We start from the raw sequence: 9055 nt of genomic DNA on the forward strand, positions 1-9055 counted from the left end.
TATTATGGAAGGTTCTGAACTTCTAAGAATTCTGGAGTAGGAAACAAACAAAATACAAAGATCTCTTCCTAATTTTCTGCCACTGGTGACTTTTGTCTTCCTGACTTCTCCAACCATCCTGCACATTTGTTCAAATGTAGGCACAAAGGTCTGTGACATGTGATGCTTGGGAGCAGGGGCAGGGGGGCAGAAGGCTAGCTTCAGTGGGCCAGGGAGGCGGACAAAGTTTGTTCCACTCACACACATTTCTGGGAAGTAGACTTCTCCATGAGTTCACTGTGGACATCAAGCAGAGGTTTCTGGTGTAAGTGTGTCAGTGTGTTTTCAAATCACAGGTTTGGCACTTCTGAATCTGTAGAACGATGGGACTGAGAATCTTGTGATCACCTGTCATGTCTGGCATGCTGACAGGCCCATGGGAGGGGTCATTTGGAAATGTTCAAGGGGAAACTTGTCATGTGGTCTTCCTTCACCCTTCTCTCTGGGAAGGAAAGAGTTACACTCTTCCTGCCCCCACCGCAGACATTTTATTTTCGCAGTTCTTTGAAGTGCCCTCAGAGAGCTAAGCAGCATCGGCTGAAGGCAGCTCTGTGTATCTTTGCAACAGATTAGAACATATTCACATTTTATTTGCTCACAGAACAAATATTTCCCTTGGAATGAAACCAAGGCAGGGGAAAGCAGGATCGGGCAGGACTAGCCGCCAAAGATGGCGCTCCCCAGCCCCCAGGGCTGGGTTGGCTCAGGGCCTGCGTGATTACGGTTCCCCTCCATTTAGTCCCTCTAGACCCATACTGATTGATTGAGTCATTTATTCATTCAGAAATGATTATTGAGCCCCAATCATGAACCAAGCACTGTACAAGTTACTGAAATAAAAAGAGAAACAGATTCTGTCCTCAAGGGGCTCATAGTCAAATAGGGGAGATAAGAGATGTTTGTATACGAATGACTAGTCAAGGTGAAAAAGATAAGTCTTCAGAACTCAGGAGATCAAATGTTCTGAGGTGGGGAATTATTCTGTTTGCGTGTTGGGTGTGTGTAAGGTGGGGGGCCTAGTGGAAGATGTGTGGCACAGTCTGTCATGGTGTGTATGTGCCTCTATATGTGTAGGGTATGTGTATATGGAATGTGTGTGTGGTGTGGGTGGTGGTGTGTACATGTGTATGGGAGTAAGTGTATGTGCTAAATGATAGTGAACATGGATGTGAGTGTGTGGTAGAGGTGGTGATATATGTGCATGTGTGCGATGGTGGTGAGTATGTGTACGTATGTTGTGAGTACGTGTGTGTGTACTGATCATAGTGGTGGCAGAAATGAGGTAGGGAAGACTTAGGCAAAGGAAGATGGGTAAGAATAGGAGTGGTGGGATTTGTGTGTGCGTGTGTGTGTGTGTGGCATGCATATATTTTGGTCCTGCCTGGTGGGGGTAGGACTGAGAGACAAGGCCTATTGGCAAGTGAAGGTGTAAAGATGGGCGGAGTGGGACTGGTGGTGACAGGGGAGGAGGTGGGCCCAGCAGGCAGAGGAGCTGTGCCCGCAGAGGCAGGGAGATGAGAAAAGTCTAGAGGGCTTGTGCAAGGGGAGGGTAAGTGGTAGGCAATAAGGGAGGAGGGAGTGTTTAATTTTGATAAATACTCTCTGATCAAGACAATGGCAGTTTTGCACCCCCCAGCTGTCCCCTTCCTAAGCTCATGTGAGGACCTTGGGTTAAAGGAGCCATTTCCTTCCTTGAGGATCAAACTCTGGCTAGGACCTAGGCCTCATGACTGAACCTCTGAGCATTGCCTGGGCCCCTTCTCCACCTGGGCTGCTGCACCAGGAATGATTCTTAGAGTTTCCAGCCTCCTGAGCTCTTGAAAAGCAAAGGTGGGTTCTCCTGGGCTTGGGGCAGAGGAGGTTTAAATGCTAGAATCCCTGAGGCAAAGGTCTAAAGAGAGTGCAGTGTGCGTCTCTCACACCCTCACAGATCACGGGCTGCCCTGGCTAGATCTGCATTTTGTGGAGCTTTTTAAAGAACAAACAAGGAGGCAGATGGTAGGAGCTGGCTCCCTTTCTCAAATTTTGATTCGCTTCTCATTACTTTCGCCTCTCTAGATAGGGTCAAAGCTACTGCATAATTAAACCTTGGCCAGATAAGAATGATTTATTTCCATTTTATTAGACAAGGAAAGGAAACTAACATTTATGTTAAAGTCTAATGTTTGCAAGATATGTGCCATCTTCATAGTTACCTGGGAGGTAGGTCTTACCATCCCCTTTTTACAGATGAGGAAATGGCATAAAATCACTCTAGCAACGTCTGTGCTGAGTTCTCCATTTCTATCACCTAGCTGAAAGTTGAACCCAAGTCTGTTTGGCACTAAAGGCCGTGCTCTTTTCATAATGCTTCCTGTCAGCAGCATGATATGGTGAAGCGATGATGGGTCTCATCGTCAGGTAGACATAGGTTCACACCCAAGCTCCTCCCTGTTCTGGTCAGGTGTGCAAGCTTGTATTCTTCCCTTCCTCGCTTCCTTGGCAAATGCTCATCAAGGGCCCATTATATCCACGTCCAGCACTGAGCTGGGAGCTGGGGAAGTACCAGTTAACGCCATAATCCCTGCCCTCTCAGAGCTCCAGTCTGAAGTTATGATGCAGACAGTGAAACAGGCCGTTGCAATGTAGTTTGAGAAGTGCTAAGAAGGGGAAGCACCACGAAGGAGCTTCTTGGTCCAGTACAGGAGCCGCTGACCCCAGGCTAGTGTTGTTACTGTAAAACAAATACTGGATTTTGAAGGCTTAGTACAAAGAAAAATGTTAAGTATCTCATTAATAGTTTTTATATGGATTACTTGTTGAAATGATAATATTTGGGATATGTTGAGTTAAATAACATATTTTGTTAAAGTTAATTTCACTTGTTCCTTTTTACTCTTCTTATGTGGTTACTAGAAAATTTAAGCTTACAAACGTGGCTCACATTATATTTCTATTGAATAGCTCCACTCTAGAAGAATAAAAAGATGGGATGATTTTTCTTATCTTAGTGCAATGATCCAAGAACATTTATCATGTGACTTTCCTAGGAAGGCACACAGAGATGCTTAATAAGTAGGAGTTTCTCTCCCTTCCCACATCATTTAAGTGGCCACTGTAGAGGGGGATCTTTATTGTGGGGTCTTTGGTCCCCTGGTAATGTGGAGAGAGTGTCAGGTGACAGCTGCAGAGGTTCCTGTTCAGCCCCCTTGAGGATTCCTTAGTCTTTGGGTCCTACATCTTGAGAGATAGCCATTATAATCCTTTCTGCCCCTCCTCCCCCCAAAACCAGGGCTGGCAATCAGATGAAATAAATGTTGCTTATTGCCATGGCCATATTTGCTTTTCTTTATTTTAGCAAAAGAAAGTCGTGTGAAATATTTTGAGTGAAGTCTCATGTTCAATATCTCATTAGATTAAAAGAGAAGAGGAACCATCTGATTAATGATAAGGTCTTTTCTTCCTATTCGATTCATAAAACTGGGAAAGGTCTTGGGAATTGGCTGGGCAATCTACACAGATGCCCCCTCCTCAGAAAATGAGGCTCTGAGAGGCTAAGGGTCTTGCCTAGGGTAACACAGTCAGCCAAGGTGGATGGGGCCTGGAACCCATCTCCTGATCCCCCTATTCAACATGCATTTCCCACACCACATTGCCTGTTGCCTTCTGTCTCTGAGCCAGTGTCTTCCCTTTAATGGAAGAGGCGGCTAAAATAGGAGTCAAAAAGATCTAGACAGGTTAAAGGATGGGCAGAAATTAACAAGACAAAATGGAACAGAAAAAAAAAAAGATTTGGAATAAACACTAACAAATGAAGCCAGGGAGCCTTTTTGGCCTTAACAAGTTCAAATGAAAAGACAACACAGGTGTGTTTGGAGGAGCATGGATTTGGAATCACAGGCTCAGGGCTTGAGGCCTGGCTATGTGGCCTTGGAAAAACCTTAGCTTCCTCATCTTTAATCAACCTCACTGGGTTGTTGTGAGGAGTAAATGAGACCACGTTTCTGAGAGGACTTTGTAATCTGCAAAGCACCATACCAATGGTAGGTATTAGCATTCTTTAGAGGCTGGGAGATATTGGCTGTGAGAGAAGGCCGAATTAGCAGGGTGATCCAGTTGCCAGGGAAAGCTAGAGTGGCATCCAGCAGGAGGGATGTGGCTGTGCGCTTGCCCACCCGTGTCTGGGGCGCTGTGCTGTACTCAGTTCTGAGAATCGCATTTTAAGAGGGGCCTTGGTGGTTGTTGTTGTTCCAGAGAAAGTTGCAAGAATAGCTTAGGGTCTGAGAGTCATGACATATAAGGGCTGATTTAAGGATTTAGAGGATGTTTAGTCTGGAGGGAAAAAAAAAATAAAGACTTAGCTAGGATGAGGTGGCTGTTTCCAGCTATCTGAAAGCTGTTCTGCAGGAGAAAGGTGAGATGGATTTTGTGTTGCTAGCGGCCAAGCCAGGGCCCAGTGATGGGAGGTAATGGGAGGCAGATGTGGGTGCAATGGGAACCTATTTAAGGCTCAGAGAACTGCTCCCAAATGGGCATCCTGGGAGGGTAGTGGTCTGCCCATCCACAGAAGTCTTCAAGCAGAGGGGGCTGCCCGTGGCACAGCTGCTGTACTGGGGAGTCTTGCTCTGGGCTGAGAGGTTGGGCCAAGTGCTTGCTCTCTGTTATCCCTTCAGTTCTGAGACCACCATTATCTCGCATTCTCTCTGATCTTTCTTTCTAATCTACTTGCATAGCCATTTTTGCTGCCCTTGACTTGTCTGCTCCCTCTGTGAATGGCTTTAGGACTTTAGGTTGAGAAATATTTCTGTAATAATTGATAGTCTCATTTAATGGAAAGTGGGAGGGAAAGACATTGAAAAACAAAGGCAGTTTTGTTACTTTTAAAGGCACACTGTAACCTGTTAAGTGGGGGAAGGAGTAAGAACACGGTCATATGTGTTCGAAAATCTTGTAAATGCCACAGCAAATGGGTTATTCTTTGCTGCTGTTTAAAATGCAAACACAACTGCCAAAGGCCTTTGTTCTTGAATGGACCAGCATTTTCCTTGTTTACACAATTCTTTTGTTAGCTACAGAGATTCAAGAAAATTTTCACCATTAGAGTTCTAGATCATAAACTACTTTCCAGATTCATAATTCAAATGTTTTGCTGATTTCATTATATCAAATTCTGCACAGGAGTTGTTTTCTTGATTTCTTGACTCCAGAAAAGCCATTTTCTTGAGGAAAATATTTTTCACACAGAGTTGCAGCTGGGAGGGTGAGAGGATGGTTGGGTCTCCCCAGTTGAGCGGGCAGCTGAGCTATTTCCAGTATTTTGTTCTGCCCCCGAGTAGCAATTATGCATCCGTCTCACAGTGCCCCAGCTCAAACATCCCAGCCATCATTTCAGAAACCTCCACCTAGACTCTGAGGCACAAAATAGAACTCAGTAGATCTAGGTGGAAGAGGGAGGGAATGGGTAGGAGTGAGTAACATTTGGGTTAGGTTCCCTGAGGCCTGAGTCCTTGCCCGGCCCTGAGGATGACAGCAGGAACATGGAGAAGACTGAGGATTCAGGGCGTGAGTTCCAAGGCTTTTAGAACCTTGTTGGTCAGTTGTGGCAGGAAGAGCCTGGAGCTACAACAGCAGTGGCTCTTCAAAGCCTGGAGACTGGCCAGTCAGGCCAGGCTGGGCAGGGAGGTGGGGGTTGAAAAAGCAGCGGGAGCCCGCAAGCAGCTGCAAAGAAGGCATTCATCACGTCTTCCTCGGAGGCTCAGCCCCATTACAGGCCCCGGGCCCCAAGCCTGTTGTGTTGAGCCCCTGCTCCCTTGCCTAGCCCTACCCAGGTGTGACCTTGAACCCTTGGTTCAGGACAACCTCAGCCTGGAGACCATCTGATGGACTTATTCTTGGGGTCTAAATTCTGGGGAGAAGGGCCAACCATCTCTGATGTGAAGTCCATTTGCACTTTTATGCCAGACCTGCTTCTTCTCCAGATCTCTTCTGAAGAGATGAGTTTTCAGATGTCAATAGTCTATAAGGATGCTTGTCTATAGGTTTCCGTTTCTGAGTTATTCTAAAGCCTTGGCTTGTCCCTGTCCTCCTGGAGTGGTCCTGCCTGCCAGCAGGGTGTGGTGTAGGGGTTCTCAAACTTTCACGGGCGCAAGGATCTATCTACAGTCCCGGATTACAAAATAGTAAATTTTAGGGTCTCACTCTCAGAGATCATGATTCAGGAGGTCTGAGTGGGACCCAGAAATCTGGACCTCAGGTGTTTCTGATGTAAGCAGTCCACTGGCCACACTTGGAGGAACATTAGTTGAGAGGAGAGGGTATGATTGTTGAGGTATGAGAGAGACAGAACTGACTTACTTAGGTTACTTGTTGAGCAAGTTAATTATCATTTCTGAGCCTTTGTTTCCTCATCTATAAAATGCTAACCACTTCATAGGGGAGTTTTCAGATGTCAATGAGATGATATATATAAAATGTTTAGCAGGGGCTTATGTAATAGGAGTTTTGGCTTCCTCTCCCCCTCCTTCAATACCAGGAAAGTGGCAACAGAGAGTTTCAATTCGTCCCAGTCCTGGCGTATCAGTGGAAGCTCCCTGGCAGTGGGCAACTGTGGCAAGGCTACGGAATAGTCTAGAGGAGCACGCACATCTCCAGCACTCTGTGGCTGATCAGACAATCTGGATTTCTCAAGCAATGGCGTGAAAAGAAACCATTAGGAGGTCAGAAGTCAGCCATTTGCTGTCATTTTTATTTGCAGTAAACCAGAATCAGGACATACATACACACGGTACATTACAGAACAAATCCACAGCACTCTGTGCAGGCAGACAGGCAGGCTTGAGCAGGCAGCCCCCATTAAAGAACAACAGATCTAGAGGCGGGGAGGCAGTGGGGGTGGAGGAGCAGGGGAAGGATCTAGACCCTGGCACTGTGCTAACTAGTTCCTGCCTCAGTCTCGGCTGGTGATCTGCATTAATGGGCCACAGTTGAAGTGTGTTAGGACCTTTAGCCTCACCCCCGAACCCTGAGGTTTAGCTAAGTTCCCTAAGAGGAAGCAGTGCTTTTCCATAGGTAGAACTGAATTCTCTCCTAACACGCTGGCAGTGAGAAAGGGTAAAGTGGGTTTGATACACAGAAGGGAAAATGCTCGCACTTCATGGATTGAGTATGTGTGTGTGTGTATATGTGTGTGTGTAGGTGGAAGGCTTATCCAAGAGTTTCCTTGTAGTGTTTTTTTCATGTTGGCCCCCCACATCAGATGATTTCTGAGCCTGATCAATCCTCAAGAGGGAAGGAAGGTAGATTCTTGGCTGAGGGGCTGGGAGTAGCCCTCCAGGGTCAGCAGTGCTGGGGCAAGGCTTGGGCCTGGTGGAAGATCCACAAGAACAAGGACCTTGCCCTCTCTCCTATGGCCATAGCATCTATCCCAGGTGAAGGCAAGATTGTTGAAGAGTGAAAGTCTTTGGAGCCCCCTTGTTTGATAGATGGAGAAAGAGTGGCCCCAGAAGGCTGAAGGCCATGTCCAAGGCCGCGTAGCTGAGACAGGACTGTAGGCCACTCCGTGTGTTGCCCTTGTCTCCCAGGCAGGGTTTCATCCCTCACACCATCATGGGACATGGAACAGTTCCCTTCCACAGCAGCTTCTCTGGAACATTTGCCAGACTTTTCCAAGATAGAAAGGTCTCACTTGTTTTCTGCAGAGAGAAAAAAGCATCCATCAGAACCCCCTTAAAAGGTGGCTTCTTGGAATTATGATTACTTGTTTACAATAACACTTTCTCTAAGATATCTACCGAGCATTGAGGATGATGATACAGAGAGGCACAAATGGTTACTTCTCGTTCTATGGAAGAGGGTAGCTGTGCTAGAAACTGGGTCAGCAACTTTCTGTAGGACCCTATTCTCTTTAGTTGGGTCTCTTGCTTCTTTCCATCTGGAGAAGAAAGAAATACAGAAAGAAAATGCTGCAGGTTTTGAAATCTGCCTCCTTGTCAGGCAACCTACCCACTAGACCACACTGCCTCTATCAAGACTGTAGGCTACCTTGGCAGATTCTCACAAATCAAAAGGGGCAACATCTGGAGCATCAGGCCCTGTCCACATGTAGACCTGACTTTCCCTCTACGCAGGGGCCTGGAAAATGGCTTTGCAGAGGAATTCTGCATATGGTGACATAGGAACCAATGCTGAATGGCCACCATTCGTTATTCAACTACACCCAGCAGAGCACAGACGTTATGCTACGCTGGCTGCCAACTAGTCATGAAACATCTAAAGAAGGGCCTTTCTGACAAGAGGGTCTATGATTCCAGAACTCCCTCCCAATGGAATTTTCATGTTCCTTGAGATAATCTATTAGAAATTGTGACTCCCATGGGGTTATGCTTGTGGGTTTTGATTTGTTTGTTTTGTTTTCATTGATCTTACAGAAGCCAAACCCTCTTAATGCCATGGCCTCTAGTCCCTTCTTTGTTCCTGATTCGGTTGTTTTTACACTGAAACTAATACCCTTATGGTCTGGATGTTCACCCTTGTTGTTTTGGGTTAAACCTCCCAACAGTTCTGTACCCACAAAGGTGCTTTATGCCTGAGATGTGACCCAAAAGGTAAGGAGAAAAAGGAGCGTAGTATTGAACAGAGGAATTTAAATTAGACATTGAGGACGATATCTTGATGGGAGCAGTTGTGAGATTCTGAAATATATCCTGAAACTGGGCTCTGGACTATGTCCTCTGATCTTTCCTGGGCCTTTTAAGCACAGACTTGCCTGGAGATAACAAGGTGTATCCCCTTAAGAAGATACCCCCTCAGATTCCTCTGATCCTCTGATTTTATGTATGAACACTCTAAAAATAGAATCATGGGGGGGGGGTGGAGAATGAAGAGAAACATCATGAGGATAAAAGAAAGAAGAAAAAGTGGCAGAAGCAGGCAGAGGGTGTGAGTGGAGGTTGAGAAAAGCAGAATGTGATGGGAAAAGATGGAGGAAAAGTAAGAGACCCGCATTGAGCCATGATGAGAGGTTAGGGTGTGGTGCCTG

General features: G+C 46.2%; 1 protein-coding gene and 1 long non-coding RNA gene across 3 annotated transcripts in view; one reads left to right on the forward strand and one right to left on the reverse strand.

Moving 5' to 3' along the window:
• Positions 1–9055, forward strand: part of LOC111769048 (uncharacterized) — a 33328-nt gene that overhangs the window by 13320 nt on the left and 10953 nt on the right. The gene's annotated exons all lie outside the window — the stretch shown is intronic.
• The window catches only part of DGKG (diacylglycerol kinase gamma), a 236116-nt gene continuing 233803 nt past the window's right edge, over positions 6743–9055 (reverse strand). For both annotated transcript variants that reach the window (XM_070242677.1, XM_070242678.1), the window contains one exon: positions 6743–7709. In XM_070242677.1, coding sequence (XP_070098778.1) covers positions 7614–7709 — 96 coding nt within the window. In that variant the 3' untranslated portion in view covers positions 6743–7613. The remainder of the gene's footprint in view (positions 7710–9055) is intronic.

This window comes from Equus caballus, chromosome 19 (genome assembly GCF_041296265.1).
Source record: "Equus caballus isolate H_3958 breed thoroughbred chromosome 19, TB-T2T, whole genome shotgun sequence".
NCBI classification, from domain to species: Eukaryota; Metazoa; Chordata; class Mammalia; order Perissodactyla; family Equidae; genus Equus; species Equus caballus.